The sequence below is a fragment of the Lissotriton vulgaris genome, chromosome 8 (assembly GCF_964263255.1).
Source record: "Lissotriton vulgaris chromosome 8, aLisVul1.2, whole genome shotgun sequence".
NCBI lineage: Eukaryota > Metazoa > Chordata > Amphibia > Caudata > Salamandridae > Lissotriton > Lissotriton vulgaris.
The window spans coordinates 1,110,259,278-1,110,281,161 of NC_141696.1; the positions used below are offsets into that span (position 1 = coordinate 1,110,259,278).

Below are 21,884 nucleotides of genomic sequence, written 5' to 3' on the forward strand. Positions count from 1 at the left end.
GTGTCAGCGGACAATCATTCTCATCTAGAAGGCCACAGTTGGTTTTCTTGTAATTAGGACACAGTTGAACATTAAAATCCCCTCCCCATATTACGTTACACGTTGTTGGTAAATGCTTAGTACACTGTTCGCTTAAAGACAGGGAAATTGCAGACACAGTTTTCGCACATTCTACTGGAGATAAGTTGTTATAAAAATTAATAAAAGTATATGACGTACCATTTTTAAAAGTAACCATTAGAATTTGATAATTCGATGTGGTACAAAGGGTAGAGATTTTCCTTGCTGCGAGGTTGTTTGAAGTGTATACCACAAGACCCCCCATATGTCTGCCATGTGTTGATGGGCAAGCTGGAGAATGGAATGTTTTATAGCCTAGTATATGAAGTGGGTCAATTGTCCAGGTTTCTTGCAGACAAATTATCTGATGTGTGTTAACAAATTCCAGCCAAGGTTTAATTAAGATCTTTGATCGGAGACCTGCTACGTTCCAGAATAATATTGGTACTAGGAGGGTCGACGAGGTTTCATTGGTGAGTGCTGGGCTTCCTTTTTGAGATGGAATTTTTAAGGGTAAACAGGGATCAGTATTAAGAGGGCAGGGAAGGGTATCACCTCGACTGTCACATATAGTAAGATGACGGGGCTGAATGTCATCACATAGAGAAGAATATGCATCCACTGTATCAGTTAAGACCACTGAAATGGGTGACAGCATCAGTCTAGTTGCTGGAGTAAGAATTTGAAAAGAACGTGGAGGCATTGTTGTTGGTTGACCAAGTGGAAATGAATTCCTGCCGATCAGAGGGGTGGGCGATGGTGGTCAATCTACCATCTCCAGGCAGTCAAACCTATTATACGTAGGAACGCCCCTCCAATCAAGGAGTGGCATGGTGTCTCTACCTCCTTGTCCCGTCCAGTTTGACCAGTCTAGGTTTCTGTCCCAGCTTCCTACCTGGGTCCAGTTCCACTCTGGGCCTGTTGGTAGGGATTTGGCTGGAGGATAGAAAAAGGCTAGTCTTTTCGTGCCAATTCCTTCAGGAGATGTTTGGGGACCCCATGAGGAGATATATTCAACTGTTTGGGGATCCTCGAAAGTTATTATTATGCAATCTCCTGAGATCATTTTTGGCTTCTTCCCTACCCAGGGGACTCTGCGGACTGAGACAACTCTATTATTAGCATAGGGAGGAAGTGGCCGATTCAACGATAACCAGTGGAGTACCTTATTTTTTAAGGACCATCCAGGTTCTTCAGAATTGATGTGCAGCGCTGGGACCCCAGTCATGATGATAACGAATGGGGTTGCTTCTGGGGGAAGATGAGCAGGTCGAGCTCCATTACGTTTCGTGTTGTAAGCTGCGTTTTTTGGTGCAGGTGTTTTTGCTGTAGTCGATGTTTTTGTTGGAATGGAGGGTTGGCCTGTTGGTACAGGAGGGACGGGAACGGAGGAATTAGCGGGCTTTTTTGCAGCTGTATTAGTTGTTGTTTGCTGCACAGATGTACTAGTTGTTTTTTGATGGACTGCCGCTGTGGTAGTCACCTGTTTGAGAGCTTGGGGCGTTTGATGGGGAATTATTCCTCCCACATTTTTTGGTTTTGGCTTGTGTGACTGGATCGCAGGAAGTGAGGGTGCAGGGATCGGACTTTTCTTAGCTTTTAAATCAGATGTTATTAAAGCTAATGATTTTTCGATTTTTAACAGCGATAGTTCGATCGGTTTTAGGTGTAGTTTAATCAATGTCTCTATAGAGGCTAATGTATGAGTGTCATTAGTGGTAGGATCCTGCCCACTACATACATTACCATGTGTGTCAGATGAAAGGTTTATTATATCTGACGTTGTGGTGGTAATCTGCTGTTGAAGGGTCAACGGTTGGGAAATGTGCTGGACTGGGGTGGGAGAGTGCACAATAAATTGTGCCAAGGATTCCTGTCGAGTGTCGGGATTATTTTGGGGAGATTTCTTATTTCCTTTTTTCCCCTTCCTCTTTTTGGGAATAGCACCTTCCCTCTGACCCCTTGTGTTGGGAGAAGAAAAGTCCTCCTCTGGTGGATTTGTAAAGAGGATCGGGGTTCTCTCAATTGATGGGGAAAGATGGGATGTGGGAGAGTGTGATATTTGTGTTGCTGAAAGATCAATAGACACTGATAAGTCCACAGTACCTGCTACCGTTAGATGTTCTTGTTGCAAGCCAGGGTCTAAATTGCGTTGCGGAGTTTTGGCTGCTGCCAATAGACCCAAGGATGAGCGTTTGGCTGCAGCTAGGTCCTGAGAGACCCTCCTTTCTAGCAGGAGAACACCTTGGTTTATGGCGTCATTCGCTTTGGCGACAAATTGGTCTATTGGGCCTATAACCTGGGCAGCATGGGTAAGTTTACTATTTCTGGTGATTCTGGGTGACATATTTGCAAAATCAATGAACACAGTATCAGAATACAATACAAAATGTCCGGTTTAGGCAAAGTACTGTTGTTTAGAAAAAGGGTTGAACGTAAAAGGGAAATGAAATGTCAATAAGGTGGCCCAGTCCAGTCTTACCCGGTCTTGAACGGGCTTAAACGGCCCCGCCCTTGGCCCGGGCTTCGCCCCGTGCTCCGTCCCGTGCTCCGTCCCGCGCGCGTCCCGCGTCGCGGTTGAGCTGGTGCCAGTAAAGTACAAGGAGACTGGGGGCGTGGCCGCCGGGGGAAGAGGCACCAGCTGTGTGAGCTGAGGCTGCTGGTTCTCGCAGTCCCCCGGTAGGCTCCACGCGCTGTGCAAATTGTAAATGCCTCGTCCTGGGAGCGCGTTGGCTCTCCACCGACTGTGGAGCCGCTCACACCAGGTAAGGCTGAGTCAGAGTGCAAAATGAGCGGCACCCGCGAAGCGGGTGTCGCGAAAGGTATCCGGTTAGGCTGGGCAGCAGCAAACAGAAGTCTATCTCACTCCGTGGTTCAAGGTAAATCCCAGGAGGCACCCACTCGATCAGTGGACCCAGGCGTAGTTAACAGCGGAGGCTGGGGGCGTGGCCGCCGGGGGAAGAGGCACCAGCTGTGTGAGCTGAGGCTGCTGGTCCTCGCAGTCCCCCGGTAGGCTCCACGCGCTGTGCAAATTGTAAATGCCTCGTCCTGGGAGCACGTTGGCTCTCCACCGACTGTGGAGCCGCTCACACCAGGTAAGGCTGAGTCAGAGTGCAAAATGAGCGGCACCCGCGAAGCGGGTGTCGCGAAAGGTATCCGGTTAGGCTGGGCAGCAGCAAACAGAAGTCTATCTCACTCCGTGGTTCAAGGTAAATCCCAGGAGGCATCATCATACTCTAACACACACTACACACAGGCACTCATGCACTGTCATACAAATGTTATAATTCAAACCTGCACTTAGTGAAGCTTGCAATGTAGTGTACATTCTAAATCTATACATGTGTTAGAGGAATTCTGCACTGTTGACTTCTATTCCAAAGAGGTTCAATGTATGTAAAGGAAGCTATATCTACTGCCATGCATGCTATATGTCTGTGTGTGTGTGAGATTGTGTGTGTGATCAAGCATGCACAGTCACTTTCTATGATATACTTATGCATCATAATTAAGGCTCCCTGTTCTCCATTTTTACAGATTTTTACAGATAAATACAGACATAAAAACATTTATTTTTCTGTTTGCATGTATTTTTAAATGTGGATAAAAACGGAAATTGGGTTGTTTTTGAGGGATTCTAAATGGTGTCAATCATGACGGCCAGGCCACAAGCGTGCAGATTGACAGGCAAGGGGATAAAATAATAAAGGAATTTTAGTAAAGAGCCTTAAACAGCAGTAGATTTGCACAACTTTGATACTAAAATGTGCATGTTTTCTTATAAGTGATGTTTTATTTTCTGAGTGTGTGTACATTAACTGGTTAAATAAACGCAGAAATACACACATTTCAGCTTATTTTTTGACAAAACCTATGGATAACTGCAGGAAAAATTAGCACAAAATAAAAATGGATAAATACAGACAGAAATGACAAAAATATAAATACCCTAAAACCGAGAGCCCTGATCATAATTGCTGGAAGCTTACAGAGGTACTGCACTCTTACTATCATGCTGTACCCATGAGGTTGTATGTACCTGATGCCACCTGCCCTAGACCTGTTCTTTGTGTTGGGGAAACTTGCACTGCTTCTCCCAGTGCTTTACTTGTGTTGTGTGTTAGTGAAGCTTGGTAAAAAAAACGCTTCTCAATACACAATACAAAATTACTGTTGTGTTGCCCATGGTTGTTTCAATTAGAAGCTGCAGGCTTCTTCGCTACCCTTTACCCCAGTATGTATGCCTCTATTTTAGCACACAGTGGGGCATATTATCAAGGAGGTTTATCTCTGCTTTTTTGGCTTTAAAAGCCAAGAAAGCGGAGATAAATTAACTCCCTATTACCTAGCTGTCGCTAACACCAGTTAGCGACAGCTAGTAGATGATAGCGACCATCTTGGGCCCCGATTTGCATGTCAGTGATATCTATCACTAATGACATGCAAAGTGGGCGTGCCAAGATGTTAGCCACTGGAAACAGTCGCTAACATCGCTATCTCCTATTACCAACTTTTGGAGATATTCGGGCTTAGCACCTGCCCCTGAGCAGTTCTTAGCCGTGTTATCCATTGGTAGGTGGATAACATGTCTAAGAGCATTAGCTAGGTAATGCATGAATATCGCTGACTTTTCAGCGATAATCGCTGACTTTTCAGCGATATTCATGCATTTCGGCCGATTTTTATCGCTTAGGAGATACACCTTGATAATAGCAAGGTTCCTAAGCGATAAAAATCGCCGCAGCTCGGCGATAAAAATATCGCCGCTAAACCAACATAGTGATAATTATCGCTAGTTGTTGGTAATATGCCCCCAAGTTTCTGTCAGGTTATTCATACAGAAAGTGATGCGGCAGTGCCCTGGCACACCTTAATATTGTGAGCGATAGTGTATTTGCTACAGCTGACCCAACCTGCCCAGTATTGAAGTCATGTTCAACGCCTTTCGGTGTGAAACAAGTTCGACCCACATATGCTTATTTTCAGGGAACCCTTCGCCTCCCTTACAGTCCACAAAACCTCCAGAGACACCGCGAGACGCACATTCTCAAGCGCATTCATTTTACTGCACTGTGGGTGCAAGCACGCTCTGCTTCACTGCATTTACCCAGCGTGCCTCAGTTTATCTTCCTGCAACTAGGTGCATTATGCGTGAACCATAAAGACAGATACCCACATTTAATCTAGGTGAAGTATTTGTTTTCTATGAATAAGAAGATGTCATTATGCATTTGGTTGATCCAAAGTGCACAAAAACGTTCCAACACATAATATCCGGAAGCAGGTTGACTAAAGTATAGGGTTGATGTATTTCTGTAGCAATGTCGATGTTTCTGCTTCAAAACCTGGGTGCACAAATACATATATCACTGCCTGGGAAGGTGTAATTACAGACTTGAGAGGCCTTCCTGGGAAAGAAAGGAAAAATCAATAAGTATTTCTCGACGAAGGGAAATTATATTTATTCTGTTAATGGAGTTGGCAGCATCCCATTACACATTTGAGAAAGTAGTGTAGCCAGTCGTCTCCTAGCAGCAGGGTTATACTGGGACAGAAGTAGTCCCGGTAAATAGGCCCAGGCACCAAAATAAAAGTGACCCACATTAAGGAATTAGAAAGCGAAAGAAATGGCCCACATTTGCAAACTGGGGCAGTTTTGAACTTGTAAAGACACGGCGTGTAAGTTTTGCAAGGTTTGGGAGACTGCATGCATTTGAGCTTGCTGCAGGCAATGTTTGTTTTAATATCGGGAAAGTCAACAGTAAAGGCCTTCCCAAAAGACCATAAAACTGGTCCACAAAATAACCAGCCCACACACTGACCTGTGAGAACAACCAGTAGGTAACTCGTGTGATTAATTATCTTCCTGGAGAGAGATCAGCATTTTGTATAGTTGAGGTTTTGTCTTATGTGAAGGAAGTGCAGAGGGTTAATATACCTGCTGCAAAGAATGTGATTACAGAGTGCATATAATGTAAACAGATCAGTAGGTTACTGCTTTTAAAAGAGACCTCATTTTGATTCTTACAATTTATAACTTAAAGTCCTAATATTCAACAGTGAGCTATTAACTTTCACCATAGACCTGCTACCAACTGCAAAGTATACATTAGAACATTGATGTTTCTTACAATTTATAACTTAAAGTCAGTGGCGGTGCGTCCATTGGGGGCGTTGGGGCGTTGCCCCCCCGCCCGCACCTGTAGCTCCCTCGGCATGACGTCTCTGAGTCTGAACTGAAGTAAACAAGTTCAAAGACGCTGCGGGACAATGCCTGTCAGTCAGCATGATGCAGCAGGACCGCCCACTCTCTTCAGAGTCTGAAGTGGGTGGGCGGTCCTGTGTCATGTTGACTCACAGGCATTGTCAGGGGCAGGCAGCAGCACAGGTGCGCAGGAGTGGGGCCGGAGGCACGTTTTTCAGCCTTGCCCACGCATGCGCACTTGTGCCTGGTGCATGCCCATTAGAAGAGCGAAACCTCGCTCTCCTAATGGGCAGGCGGGCAGAAAGCAACCATGCCCTGTGTCAATCCTGGCGCTGCTCCTGCGCTAGGATTGGCTGAGGACGGAGGGCGGGATTTCCGCTCCAGTGAAGCAAGGCGCCAAGGTCCCAGAAGATGCGGCGCTGCCCGGGGGTCAGGTAAGTTTTCTTCTTTTATTCTAATTCCCCGGCCGGCCCCCCACCCCCCTCGACCCCCCACCAGTTGACTATCGTCGGGACTCGGGAGGTAACGCAGATGCACTGATGATGCGTGAATTAGTTCAGGTGGGAGGTCCGCGCGTGCCTGCATGCACAGGATCTAGCGAATTCTTGCCCCAGATTAATCAGCGTGGTCTTCTTGTTTAAACGGAAATCCCTTCGATGAACCTATGTGAAACCGGGCATACATTTTCTAAAATTCGTGAAATCCCAGCGCTTTGATCATGTTACTTTTTTTCGAGAGGCAGCCCCAAGCAATCCATCACTGGGTGACTTAAACTTTGAACACGCAGCTACTGGTTAAATGGCAAACCAGGATTTTAAACGTGTCAGAGTGAGCTGTGTGTAAACCCCCAACCACAACACGCCTCACGCTGCCCGGTTCCGTGTAACCTGAAGCAGCTGTTGGTGCCGGGCCCCCTGCAGCACTGCTGGCCCTCATTCCTGGACACAATCGGGTATTCTTAGAAGAAAGTGCAAAGGCATTGGCAACTCAGGGCAAGACTCCTTGAATTCCGTCCGCCGCCTGCCAGCACCCTGTCAGCTTCCCGCGCCAAACATTTTTAAGAGATATTGTTTTAGCATGAATTGTAGACTATCTAACGTGATATAAAAGCAAATGCTTTTCATTTCAAATGACGAATGATCTTTTTTTAAATTTAGCAACTGATATGTTCTTCGTCTGTCTCCGCGTTCGTGCATAATTTTATGAATGACTAAGTACGTTTCCATGTTTATAATAAAATAAGTTTGGGTGACATCATTTGAGTAGCAGACAGAGTGATGAGAGGTCTAAGCAAACAGCGATTGTGTGCATGCTTCTGTGCGTGTGCCTCCCAATGTTTTTTATGGCTGATGGCAACGAGGGGCAAATGTTAAGGCATAAGCTTACAATATTCCATATACAATACACACCGTTTGTGTCCTGACCGGAAGGATTATGATCTAATATCATGGCCAGATATATCAACTGTCTCACCATTCCTTGGGCCACCTGTCAGTGATGAGTCGGCCATTGTGTTTTTTTAAATATTTATTTTGCGCTATGGAATTTGTAGGCCAGAAAACAACTTGGACACGATTGCCTACCCATGCATGAATTTCGGAGTCTCGAGAGTTCTATAAATCATACGTGTCATCTGTTGGTCCAAATGGTTCCATGAAAGCACATAAAGTCACTGAATGCAATGACTTGTTAAATGAAGGGTCAGGACTGATTGATAATAACCATCATTACCAGTGAACGAATTGAACCACATTTAATACCTAAAGAGATTCTAAAATGTGACATGCATTAATCTGTGAGATAAGGTTAACATAATGAACGGCAGCGAGCGATCAGGGAGCTGCAGCCTGCTGGTGTTTGTTAATACCATAAAGTGACTCTGCTGGTTGCTACTTTGACACGGGGCACCTCAAACACAGGCCTTCCTTGATGCGAGCTGCGGACTCCATAGATTATGCCTTCCATGGACGGGGTGTCAAACGGTGTTCTACAGACCGAAAATAATGATGTCCATGTGTTTTTTTTTTGCTAATGTATTACAGCAAGTCCGGTCTTGTTTGTGTTCTCTGTTTTTCTGAAGTAACAACAAGTTGTTTTTTCGTCGTTGCTCCGTCAAATGTGTGTGCCTCTCTGTTTTGCTTTTTAAGAAACTCATAGAAATGTCTAGGTCTATTCCATTCGGGCTGATGGAAAAATGAAATGATTAAGTACATGTTTTCATGCACCAAAAAAAACGGAAGAGTTTTATATATTTTGATTTCCTCTGCTAACAGTATATACTTTTGTGTATTTATGCTGTCCACGTGTTTGCTTTTCTCAGATGGTGCAGAGAGATGTGTCTTTACGGGTAGGCTGTGCTGTTATTTCACAGTGTGAATTTGATTCTGTGACTTGAATTCACAGTGCATTGTTTATGCTGTTCTCCCATGATTTTACTGCTGGTAGTTTCTGTACACGTTTGCAGCACTTGCACACTGACATGGTATATTTTTGTGCTGTGGGGTCACAGTGAGCTATTACTGTTGGTTTTCTAAGTTATATGTCTGTCTCAGTAAAATATTGTTTCTGTAGGTTCACTCATACCTATGGAGTTTTTACGTAACGCTGGACACGGGCAACAGTAGAAGTGTAGGGCATTCCTTGGCGCTTCTGGCAAAGATTGTCCTCTAGAGCTCATAAAAATTGGCAATTTCTTAAATGACATAATTCAATTGTATTGCTTTATTAACCTTCCTGCTTTCTCAAATTTGCTTAAAAATGCACCATTTGTCCACTCTTTTTTCAATATGTTCTCCCCCGAGGCCCCGGAGGTTGTACAGGCTCACTTTCTACGCTCGCTTGCTGCCATGTGGGCCGGCAATAATTTTCCGCCCCACCACTTTCAAATGTCACCAGCCGCCACTGCTTAAAGTCCTAATATTCAACAGTGAGCTATTAACTTTCACCATAGACCTGCTACCAACTGCAAAGTATACATTAGAACATTGATGAATGTTGCATAAAGGGTTAATTTGGATAGAAATCGATTCTTACTATTAAAGAAAACTCCCATCTATGCTGTTTCTTTTTTGACTCTGAGTTTGTGCTTCTCCACACCAAGCACTCTTAGGCCCACATGCATCAAGGTATTTAGGAGTCGCAAACGGTGCGAATCGGTAAATTCGGCCGTTTGCGATTCCTAAATATCTTTTTTGGATGCATCAAACATTTTTTGGAAAATCGCTATTTTTAGCAAATTCCAAAAATGCGATTGCTTCTAAGGAATCGCAAATTTGCGATTCCTTAAAAGCAATGCATGATTGCATTTTCAATTGCGAATTCGCAATTAGGGGGTGCAAATTACCACGAGGTTGAACCTCGTGGTATTTTGGGAAAAAGTTAAAAAATGCTAAAAATTGCATTTTAAACACTGTAATGTTACAGACACACATGTCCTTAGGACATGTGCGTGTGAAACATGCACTTAAAAATGCATTTCAGGGGTGCAGGGGGGGTCATTCGGACCCCCCCTGCACCCATGTAATGCATTAACATTTTGCGAATCGCAAATAGAAATTCGCAAAATGTCAATGCCTTCCCATTGATTCCTATGGGCCTTTTAGCCCATAGGAATCAATGGGAACTGCGAAATTGCAATTTAGAATTCGCATAATGCTTGCGATTCGGTAAAAATTGCGATTTTCACCGAATCGCAAAAATTATGCGAGTAAATTAATGCATCCCATTTTGCGATTCCCTATTTTTCGCAAATAAGGAATCTCAAAATGTCCCGATGATGCATGTGGCCGTTAAACTATATTGCCTACCAGTATGGATTACATATGACTCCTACACTTTTAGTCCTTTGGCCATTACCTATACACTGATTTATTGAATGATTGATTGCCTCTGTGTAATGTGTGTGTGATGCAAAGTGCTCGGACACCCTACACTGGAATGAGTGGCGCTATATAACTAATTCAATGCATCTGAGAGAGTGTGGTTATGGAGACTTGGTCACTGTTAAAGGGTGCTAGTGAAGCAATCCATGGTGGAGGTGGTCATTGTGGGGGGCGGCAACAAACATTGTCGCACAGGGCGCCACCAGTGCTAAAGCCGGCCCTGCCTTGAAGCGTCCAGTAGGATCTATGGCGTTTCTTCAGGACCGAGGGATCCTCATCTACTCTAGCAGGGACGGTCAAAAAACGTGGATTGAGAGATCGGGTCCCCCGTAATCTGAACTCGTATTGTAGTCCTGAGTGAAAGTGAAAGTTTGGAAGAACATTTTTGATATACAGTCTACCTTCTGGAGGACACCTGGAGGAAAAAAAGACAAGTAAATTAACATGGGTAAATGATCAGTCACATCTTGTTTAAAGCAAGTACGTAGCCCAAGGGAGGGCATAGTACAAGGCATCAGTTAAAAACATATGGGTGCAACTTCCAAAATTGTAGTGGATCTCAACGGACATGCAGAACACACTCTATGCTTGATCATGCATTGTGTGCGGCAAAAGCCACAGAACATTGTTATGCCTGGAACTGTTACTAACCTTTTACTGTGTTTTTCCTGTAAATATATGTAGGTACATAAAGGCAGTATGCACAACGGTTTAGCCATACGTATGGTTTGGCACATAGCCTCGCTTGCAGCAAAGCCAGCAGTCAATATACAATGCAGACGGTGAAGGCCATACGTAGCAGGGTTTGACTGCATGATGGGTCAACACAGGACCTGACCACAGGTCCTGCCATCCTCCCCGGGCATGGCCAAAGACCAAAGCCAGCATGGGGATGATCATAATGGAGAGTACTTGCAGGGCCTAGCAACACGCCAAAGATGGCCACAGGCCAGTCCCAGGGTCCAAAAGGTGGGTCTGGAGCAGACCCTGACCACTGGCTGGGCTATCCAGCTCACCCCCACTGCATAGTACCAGTAGCCATATACAGTGGGTCATTGGCCTAATGGATGAAGGCCATGTGCGGCAGGGATTGACTGCATGTTGGGTTTACAGAGGGTCTGGCCTCAGGCCCTGCCATCATCCCCCGCTGGTGGGGCATTAGCCGAATGAGAGTTTGGTTGCCCTGCCTTCTGTAGGCCAGTCCCTGTGGCCGACTCTGGTCTGCAGTTTGCATTTGGCACACACTGGGATAGGCACAGAGCTTGGCCACAACCAGGCCCTTTGGTAAACTACCGATCCATATGGCCGAAGACCGGTCACAGAAGTGAAGTGATCAAGGAGGGTTGTGCTTAGTGAATATAAATTTATGGGAGTTTGATGCAGTATATTGTAAAAAAGAAAAAAAAACTTTATTAAGGGTAAGTTACGGTTTCTTTTGCTCTTAAGGCAATATATGTTTTGAAAAAAGTACACAGAAATATCCAAAAAGCACAGGTGACGCTCTGGTTATGAATCAAAATCACTGATCACCTTGGCCATGACAGCACTAATGACGTCTGAAATTATGTCATTGAAGAAATCACATATGGCATCACTGCTGAGGACACGGTTCTAAGATGACATCAAAGCATATATAACAAAGAAATCTCTCAGTACACAGAATGAGGGCATTTTTCCACTCCCACCACCAAGCACACAATATGGCCTGCACTAATGGTATGTATTTCAACTTTTCTGTAGTTTTTTTTATGTCGGTTTTGTTTCATAATCATGACAACACTTCACCTGTGTCTTTTTCAGCGTGCAGAGTGTGGTGATATTTATGACCATTTACTACCATTGTTGAGTTTGGGGGAAGGCTATGGCTCACAAGAGGTGCAGCCTCGAGTCGGTGATGAAGCCCCTCCCATCCTTCGCTCAGTGGATCTGCATGCATGCTTTGACATATGTAGGAGTTATAGACAAAGCTATACAAACGTATACACAGCACACAGGCTCAACTCTGTGCAATGAGATAGAATCACACCACTTTTCTTCAGTCAACTTCTTCTAAAATGAAATCTGTAAGACAATACTCATTGTTCACTCAAGTCAGTTAAGCTAAACGGTGCTAATATGGGATTTCACCTTTTCACTGCAATCATAAGTAAGAAAAGGGTATTTTACTGCTAAACTTAATCAAATAACATTCTCTGTCTTCTCTCACTCTCTCCCCCTCTCGCTTCTTTTTTGACTCTCTCTCTCCCATTCTTTCAGATAGTTTCGAGAAATAGACAATAACATATGTGATATGTTTGCCAAGTTGCAATGGCGGGTTTTGATTGGCTTGTTCGCTGTCACCTGCTGGGCATTACAGCAATATCGCAAAACTTATTTTATGATTTACACACTCATAACGTACACCCTTCGATAATAGCTTATACAAAACAGAATAGATTCACATCAACCTCTGCTGAAATAAAAGTGTAAGAGAGCCATAATTACTATCCCTAACGCCGGTCACAGACTATTTGATTGATATCAGGCACAAATTGAATGTATCACAGTGGATACGTGGGAACCCAGAAATATTTTAAAATAAGTCACAAACTGTTTGAGGGGGAACGTGTTTGATTACCTCTGAACTACTCCTAAATCTATTATTCAGCGTCGCCCCCGCAAGCAGCCTCCAAAAATGGAAAAACAAAATGATAATAAAACTGGTTTATTATCGTTTTATTTATCAAGTTCTAGGCCAGGCCGATTCTTGAGGGCGGGGCCATCACGGGGCAGTCACCAGGAGGAGTGGTAGGTGCACTGCTATCAGTGCGCATGTCGGTTTGGCTGGCCGTCTTAGGTCTCCAACCCAGCTGCGTTGCCTGGTTGGAGACAGCAAAGCTCAGGCTCCCAGTCTCCGTGGGAGCACAAATCGAGGGCCCTCAGGCCAATCCTGATGCTGCTCTCATACATGAGAGCAGCGTCAGGATTGGCCGCAAGGGAGACTGGGAGTCTGTGCTGCAGTGAGGAGTAGAAGAGAGGCGATGCGGTGGGCAGCAGAGCAGGTAAGTTCTATTTTTTGTTTTGTATTGTCACCGTCTGTCTCCCTATCCCCCATGTATGCTGCATTCTGCAGCACACATGGAAAGAGGAAAACGCCTCTCAGGATTGTTTTTGCGCAGGAAGGTGCCCCTTTGTGCACAAAAGCAATTCCGCTTGCAACGCAGACACCCTTGCACCAAGGCGCAAGGGTGCCTGTGTTGGCGCTAGGCTGCAAATTGTGCGCCGCCACAGGGGAAAATGGCAGGAATGCATCGTATTTCATAAAATCAATGCATTCCTGCCCTTTCACATTGGCATTGGGCAGCGCTGCAAGAAAACTTGCAGCGATGCCCTACACCAATTCCCCACAAATGAGGACCTAGGTACCTAATCCCTGGTTTACCACGTTGCACATTGTATGACTGATCGGGCCTCACTTCCTCCCACCCCCCACACTCCCACTAAAACAGTGGCATTTACCTCTAGAGGCCAGTCGCTGGGCCTCCTTATTGGAAGCATCCTTACCCAAGTTGTGGTGTTCTGAGTAAGCTAGGTATTGCAGAACAAATATGTGTTTTTTAATGTTGGCTTCACCTTGTGGCCAAACTGTGTGCTCCTGTGCAGTGACATTTCGAAATGATTCATTGACTTCTGTTTTTTTGTGTGTGCTAAGATTGAAAGTACTTAGGGGCATATTAGTGAAAGAGTGGTGCAGTGCAGTGCAGCAGGTCGCCTTGCTGCGCTGAATCACTGGGAGAGGGCAGGGATGTGCCATATTTAAGGCATATGGCCCATTCCTAACTTTTCCCCCTGTACTGGCGCACAATGGGATGCCTTGCGCCAGCGCAAACACCCTTGCACCGTGGGGCAAATGTGACTGCAGGATTGTTTATGTGCCGTCAGGGACACCTTCCTGCACAAAAACAATCCTGGGAGGCATATTCCTCTATCTATGTGTGCTTCAGAGCGCAGCACACATAGAAAGAGGAAGCAGCGAGAAGATATTTCTCCTTGTTACGCCTCTCCTGGGGAGGTGTATCTTTTTGGCACATTCTCAGGTTTACAAGGTCTTATAAATCTGGGAACACGTCAAAACCCATGAGAGTTGCATGGGACCACCCACGCAACGCCCATGGTACGCCTTTCTAGGGCAGAGAAATGCAACGCAGCGATTTGCGTTGCGTTACTTCAGATTTCTGGAGCCACACAAAGTGGCTTTGTGTGGCTTCAAAAAAGTGACTTGCGGTTAGCCGTGCTCTTGCACCACGTCATGTGGTACAAGAGAAATCAAACTGGGTCATAAATATGGTCCTTACAATCATGCTAAGCACTGGTTGGAAGTGTATGCTAGGAAAACTGGGATTAGGCCTATCCATGAGCCGGTTTGGGTCGCTCTTGCACCACTCAACGTGGTGAACGAGTGACGCAAACCTTACATGTGACTTATGAAGCCATGCAAGGCCACGTTGCGTGGCCCTGAGTGGCTCCATAAATATGGGGTAAGGCAAGCAGCACAAATTGTTGAGATTCCTTTCTCTGCCCAGGGAAGGCATTCCATGGGCGTTGCATGGGTGTTTCCAGGCAACGCCCATTTCTGTGACCCGTTCCCAGATTTACCAGGACTGGTAGACCTGGGTATGTGCCAAGAAGAAATGCCTTCTCAGGTGAGGCGTAACAAGAAGAAACATCTTTCTTTCTACTTATTACTACCTCTTTCCATATGTGCTGCATGTTGCACACATATAGAAGAGGAATATGGAGGAGTGTGGTGTCGAGGGCAGGGCGTTAGAATGGATTAAATCATACTTATCCCTACGCACCTTCCAGATCACCTCTGCTGAGGCCTGCTCGGATGTCTTCTACTCTCCCCATGGTGTACCACAGGGATCTATCCTGAGTCCCCTGTTGTTTAATTTGTATCTTCGTCCTCTAGCCAATCTTGCAGAGAACTTTGGTCTTATTTTAATGACATATGCTGACGATTCTCAGATTTTGTTCTCTCTCTCTAAATCTGATACGTCTGCTCCTTCCGCACTCAGAATAGGCCTTCATGAGATATTTTGCTGGATGTCGGCTAATCAACTTAAATTAAATGGGGACAAAACAGAGGTCCTCCTTTTAGGGAATAATAAGGATCTTTGGAGTGATCCCCACTGGCCGACATCACTAGGCAAGCTACCGCCCCCAGCCACTCAAGTCAGAAATCTTGGGGTCATCATTGATGACAATCTCTCCATGACATAGCAAGCCAACAAAGTGGCGGGCACCTGTTTCACTATTCTCAGATGGCTTCGTAAAATTGTTTGGATGCTGCCACTTACCACCCAGAAGACCGTAGTCAATGCCTTAGTAACTTCTCGGCTTGACTACGGTAACATCCTGTACCTGGGTGCAAACAAAGCAGTAGTAAGACGCTTACAACTGGTACAAAACGCCGCGGCCAGACTGCTTTGTAGAATACCCAGACACGCCAGGATCACTAAACATCTTAGGGATCTACACTGGCTCAGGGTTGAAAACCGGATTCGTTTCAAAACCCTGAGCTATCTGTTTAAAATTAAAGCTGGGACCGCTCCCAAGTATCTCCAAGATCTTGCCAAGCCCCACTTTCCCAATCGCAATCTTCGTTCAGCTACATCAGCGACCTTTGCGGTTCCCAGGTACAAACGGGCTAGAATGGGCGGGAGATCGTTTTCATATCTGGGTCCAACCCTGTGGAACACATTGCCCATCCAAATACGCAAAGAGGAAAACTATAGGAACTTTAGAAAAAGTGTAAAGACCTGGTTGTTTGACAAATAAGTACCCTCGGATTTTCTCTCTCTCTAGCTGTGCTCGTGACCCGCTTTTTCGGCGCCGGGAAACCCTTTGTGGGTAGCTGTGCGCCCTACAAATGCTATAAAAATAAATAAATAAATAAAAATAAATAAATATGGCTTTCATGATTGTTTTTGTACAGGAAGGTGCCCTCTCCTACACAAAAACATTGTGCATGCAACTGAGGCACCCTTGCACCATGGTGCAAGGGTGTCTGCGCTGCCGCCAGGCTGCTAAAAGGGTGCAAGTGCAGGGGAAAAGGCAGCAATGCATTATATTACATTACATTTGGCATATTCCTGCCCTTTCCCTGTCGTGCAGGCTGCACTGCATGATATTCTCGTAAATAGGCCCCTGTGGATGTCGCCTCAAGGGATGAGAGTGCCCACTTTTGTAGTTTATTCGCAATGAAAAAGTGAATCCTTGTAAAAAAAAGTTCTTGATTCTTGGATCTCCTAGTCACCAAACTGTTTGATCTTGAGCATATTATGTTGTTCCTATCCTGTTGTCCACTTAACTGCCCAATGTGTTTTTCATTCATACACGGTCATAATATAATTAGTTTTATGGTTAAATGTGCATAGTAGACAGGTAACATACATTATTTATAGTTCTTAAAAACAGCAGAAGTGCAATATGAATAGCTATATAAAAACACACATCATTATTATTAATGATTAGACTCAAATTCTGTCTCCTACTATACATTATGCTGACATACCTACATGGAAATTCCACCTTCCAACATAGTTGTGATGTAAAATCGATTCCTGAAGTGACAACGTTTTTTTTCCTTTTTGTACAGAGTGTAACATTGTCTAAATTATTTATTCTGCATAACAAAGTGTATGGAGGCTTGGTAACTAGCCCCTGGGTGAGCCATTAACTCAATTCCACTAATGTAAAGGCTTCAGGGCAGCCCCCTGCTGGTTTATGGCCTCTCCTCTGCCGGTTCACATTTATTCTTATTAGCCTCTCTAAACCTACATTAGACAGGACACCTGAATGCAGCAGCTTCTTAATCCCATAAACAGTGGGACATTTTTACAGCTTCTATTCATGATTTGTCGGGCTGTGTGGAGGGCTTCCCAAAGGGTTCCTTTAAGCTTTCATCATGCAGCTCAGTGTTTCTGTTTACTAAGGCGCCTTGGAGAGATGTGTGGGGCCTGATGTGCTTCCCTGACCCTACAAGGAGTACCCGGGCATTAGAGGCATCAAATATAAACCAATTGGCAGAGAAGGTGATCAGTGAAATGCCACTTCACCAGGGAAGCCGGAAACTTTGCGTGGACCCTGTGTCCACCACCAGGTCCCTGTAAAAGTCAACCGAGGCGTCGCTGACCCTCAGAGTCCTGAAACATTAGTCCAGAACACACAACTCACTCACAATTCCACATCATATGGTTTTAGAAATCTTAGAAACAATGTATGAATGATGGTGTTCAGATGTCAACTAGAGTCATGCACCAAACAATGAGTCCACGGTTGAGCCCTGCTGGACGGAGACTGGGTCTGAGATGTGGCTGCTCTTGAGGGAAGGGAACTTGATGATTAGTCAGAAACAAAGCCCAGCAGTGTCTGCTCTGTTAAAGCTCCTTGGGTTTCTTTCCAGGTGTACAATGTCCACTACACGATGAGCATCAATGGAAAAGTACAGGAAGGCTCCATGGAAATTGATGCTGGGAGCAACCTGGAGACATTCAAGACGGGAAGCGGAAGCGAGGAGGCCGTCGAGGTGCACGATTTCCAGATTGTAAGTTACCCACACTTTTTTTAAAGGTTTAGTTGGCAGTCGGTGGTGGAAAAATCCCCCCCCCCCCCAGGTTATTTTGCACTTCAACAACGGATGGGCACATGCATTGAAATGCCTCTCTAAGATACCTCTACTTAGAAGTAAAGGCTCCTTTTTCTATCCGTAACCACCCCGCATTTGTCATATGTATATGTTTGGTCTGTACTTGAAGACAGGTGCGATTGTTTGGATTACTTGTGCTGATTATGTGATATCGAAATGTTGCAGAACAAAGTTAAGTTTTATGTCATGAGAATACGTTGTTTCTCTTTTTGTCTCAGTCCCAGTCATTTTCCTATACATTGGGATTACAATGGCCCACAGGGGCAGACGCGTATAACAGGGGCAGATGCAGAGCAGCTGCCATCAAAGTGCAGAAGGACCCCGGAGACCGAGGCAAAAGCTAAAGTTTTAATAAAGAAGAATTGTGCCTCTTTGCTCCATCGCCAATTCTCCTGGGTGCTTCTACCCCCTGTCTGTGCCATCTCTCCCATTCCAACTGTGCCATGCCTCCCGCGCTCCCTGGGCCCATACACGTGCGCCCTCACTTGTACCTTCTGTATCATCTTCCCTGTGCCCAGTGCACCGCACCACATCTGCCCTCAAGCCAGCATCCTCACCACCATCGCCAACCCGTGCCTCCTGTGTGAACAGCATTCAGGGGGAGCCTCTCTGCAGCAGCCCAACTGATGCTCTGCTGTGCTGTCCCAGTGCTGCAATGACCTGAGATCAGAAGCAGGTGTGACCCCAGCCTTGCCCCTTCGGGCCACCTCTTGAAAAACAGCAAGTGCTTCCCGCACTCTTGCCACAGAACACACAATCGCTGAGAAGAACCTAGAATAAAAATGTGTTCCCAAGCAGATACACGAGCAAAGAAAGGAGTGACAAAAGAGGATATAAATAGCACGTGGTGGCAAGATTTCTGTCTTCCTGTAGACCTGCAGCATGAGATATGCAAAATAAGGAAGAGGCTGAAATTGATTCATGTCCAATCGAGTCTCTGGTCCCAGAGGGCTTGATATTATCATCTGTGGAACGTCCATCAGTTCTTGTCACAATATGGCAACATTGTGTTCTGTCCATCTTATAGATTCCGAGTACACCCTCCACACATTGCTGAACATGTACATTTTACTGAGCCCTTATAGATGCCAGAAGTGCTATGTTCAATGGAAGTGACTTTGTTGAGGATTTGCATAATCGTATGGACAAGGTGTCCTATCTGAAGATCCTCATTCAGCCCATTGCAGTTTTCGAGGGAAAATCGATCGCAAAGGGAAAGGGGGAGTGGACCATAAAGAGACAAATGTGAATAAGTGTTGCTATAGTATCAGTCAATGTGCTTACAGCAGAAGTTTTCAAACTGTGGGGTTGGTCTACAAACTGTTGGACTCTCTTCCCCTGAGGGCTCATGTATTTATGTCAATGGATGCCAGGCTCTGGACAAAACTAGCCATTAGTGTGCCCCTGGAGAGAGCAGCTAGACTTCATGCTGAAAAGCAGCACTGTGATTTCATTGAAAGAAAAGTGTGGTGGTAAGACACAGGGTGATGGGCAGTCAGTAACTTTTTCAGTGGTGTTCTGGCTGGAAGTAGGTGTCAACGAAGAGAATCTATAGAAACTCCAAGGTTTCACATGCTCATGTCTGATAAAGATCATACTGAAAATACTTTTAGCGTGACATCACCTAGGATCTGGAACAACACCCCTCTATCCAACATACAGATACAACAGGAGTGAATAGATCTCTCTCTCCAGGCATATGGCCGTTGGGTCTGTTTCTTATCTACCTGAGACCGAGGATTTGATTTCAATGCTGTACCTCAATACTGGCTAGAAGAAAAGATGCCATAACATGTCTCAGAGAGTCTTCCAGCCATTGTATCATAAAATGCGAACAATGAATGATGAACTGACTGATGGCTTGATGTGTTTTTAGGCAGAAGTTCCATGTGCCAGTTCTATCACATTTGGGGTGGAAGGTCATCTGGATTTATACATTTCTGCCACTACCCCTGAAATATCTCTATTCACTTTGGGGCTTAATATTTCAGAAATTACACTATGTCCATGTGGTATTATGTAATTGTCAACATCGTATTTGGGTACAGGAAATGTACCCCCAAAGCATGGGTACATTCCCAGTGCCCACATTGCAAATGTCTCGGTTTGAGTGTGCTTCTATTACAAGTGAAATAGAATTCAGTGCCTGGTAGATTCATAAACAGAGTTTTACTGGACTAAGAATTACCAAAATCCGCATGCAACAATGTACTTCTTTAACAGATTGAATAGCACCATTATCATGCACCATAAGCAAGAAATCACGTGACTAGGTCAATTTATTAGCATGTGTCAATAACTTGGTTATTTAATTGGAATGAAATAGTATCTGAGGTCTCAGGACACCAATGGCAAATGACAGTGGCAAATGGGTTCAACAATAGAGGGCTCCGATTGTCCAGGTTCAATGTCTTTTCAGGTCGAGCATTCGAGCCCTCTTGTATATACTTTAGTATATACTTATATGTGTATGTACTTTGTGGGCTCTGGAGATCAGCCCTAAGATGTGTCTAGTTCCGCTTACGGACTTTTTTTCAGTTCAACTCCCTCTATTTAACTGTCTTGATAGAAAACGACCAGCAGAGGTCAGTAAAATACCAGAATTGCTTTCTGCTGAGGGACTTTAAAAAAATAAATAATTCTGGCAACTGCCTCTATTTAATTTTCTTGATAGAAAACGACCAGCAGAGGTCAGTAAAATACCACAATCACTTTAATATTCTCTAGATTCCAGTCTATAGAAACTGTTATCCTCGAGCACCTGTAAACAATAATCTTTTTTTCAAATCTTGTATTTTCATTGATATGACAACAAAGGCCCTGATTTTATATTAAAAACAGAGCTTTGGACTATACCATTTCCCGCTGAAAGCCAATATTTCTCTCCATGTGTTCCCATACCTGGTGTGTCACGCAGTTTGGTGCTTACTTTCCCTCCATATTAAAGAACAGTAGATGTTTCAGCACAGAGGCTAATGTGCTGCATAGTTAAATACATTTAAAGTCCCAAAGGCGAGACCGATTGCATTGCAAACGCTTGTTTACTTTGCAAGGGCTCAGCCATTGCAGGTTGTGGTTCACACAGAGCGATGCAGCCAAAGCTAGAGGAGTTTGATTCTCAATAGAAGGTAAATCGGCTAACAGTGAACCTATAATGATTATTTTTCAATAGGAAAGCTGGAGTCTGGGTCGGTCTGGCCTATAGGAGAATGATTCAGTGCCCAATGGATTGGTCTCAGAGATCAGTGTGTGGGCCGGTTTCTTGGGCAGTTTGTGAGCCTGTTTGCTGGCCAGGTGGGCCGTTGATTTCACTGATATTACCAGAAGCATTGCCTGCAGCAAATACAAATGCATGCAGTCTCCCATAGCTTTCAAAATACCCACACAGCATGTCTTTTCAGTTTCAAAACTGGCCTGATTTGCATAGCTGGGCCACCTATTTAGCTATTTAATTCGCTAATGTGGACACTTTTATTTTGGTGCCCGGGACACATTTTTTCTCCCAGTCCGACCCTGGCTGTAGTGGATTACTATGTACAAGAAAATAGACACTAAGGCGAGATTTACTAAGATTTTGTGCTGTGTTATCAGCCCAAAATCTTATTTTTCCAATTTACTTTCGCTGGAAATAACGGAAAAGTAACGCAAAACAGCGCATAATGCTGCTTTGCATTACTTTGTGCCATGGGAGCGTACCAAGGGTGGAGCATGGGGCGCCCATGCTACCACCCAAGGTTTCTCATGCTAAACCCAATTGACTAAATAAAGTAGATTGTGTTTTAGCGTGAGAAAACTGCACACTTTTAAAGTAGGCGCAAGGAAGGAGAAATGTTGTCATTTCTCTTTCCTTTTCCGACTTTGCATGTGTACTGCACTGTACAGCAGACATACAAAGAGAGAAAAGGGTTGAAGAGAGTCTCAGCATGATATTTTGTACTGGAAGTGTTCCCTCCCAGTGAAAGCCTATTTTAGACTCACAGAGACACCCTTGCTCCATGGCGCAACAGTGTCTCCGTGGTGCACTGCAGCTGATTTCTTTCTTTAGATA

At 44.8% G+C, this 21,884-nt stretch overlaps 1 protein-coding gene across 1 annotated transcript in view; it reads left to right on the top strand.

Annotated features, from left to right (window-relative positions):
• The window catches only part of CNMD (chondromodulin), a 105,142-nt gene that overhangs the window by 24,041 nt on the left and 59,217 nt on the right, over positions 1 to 21,884 (top strand). Inside the window, exon 3 of the mRNA XM_086934915.1 lies at positions 17,594 to 17,734. Within this exon, the coding sequence (XP_086791041.1) occupies positions 17,594 to 17,734 (141 nt within the window). The remainder of the gene's footprint in view (positions 1 to 17,593; positions 17,735 to 21,884) is intronic.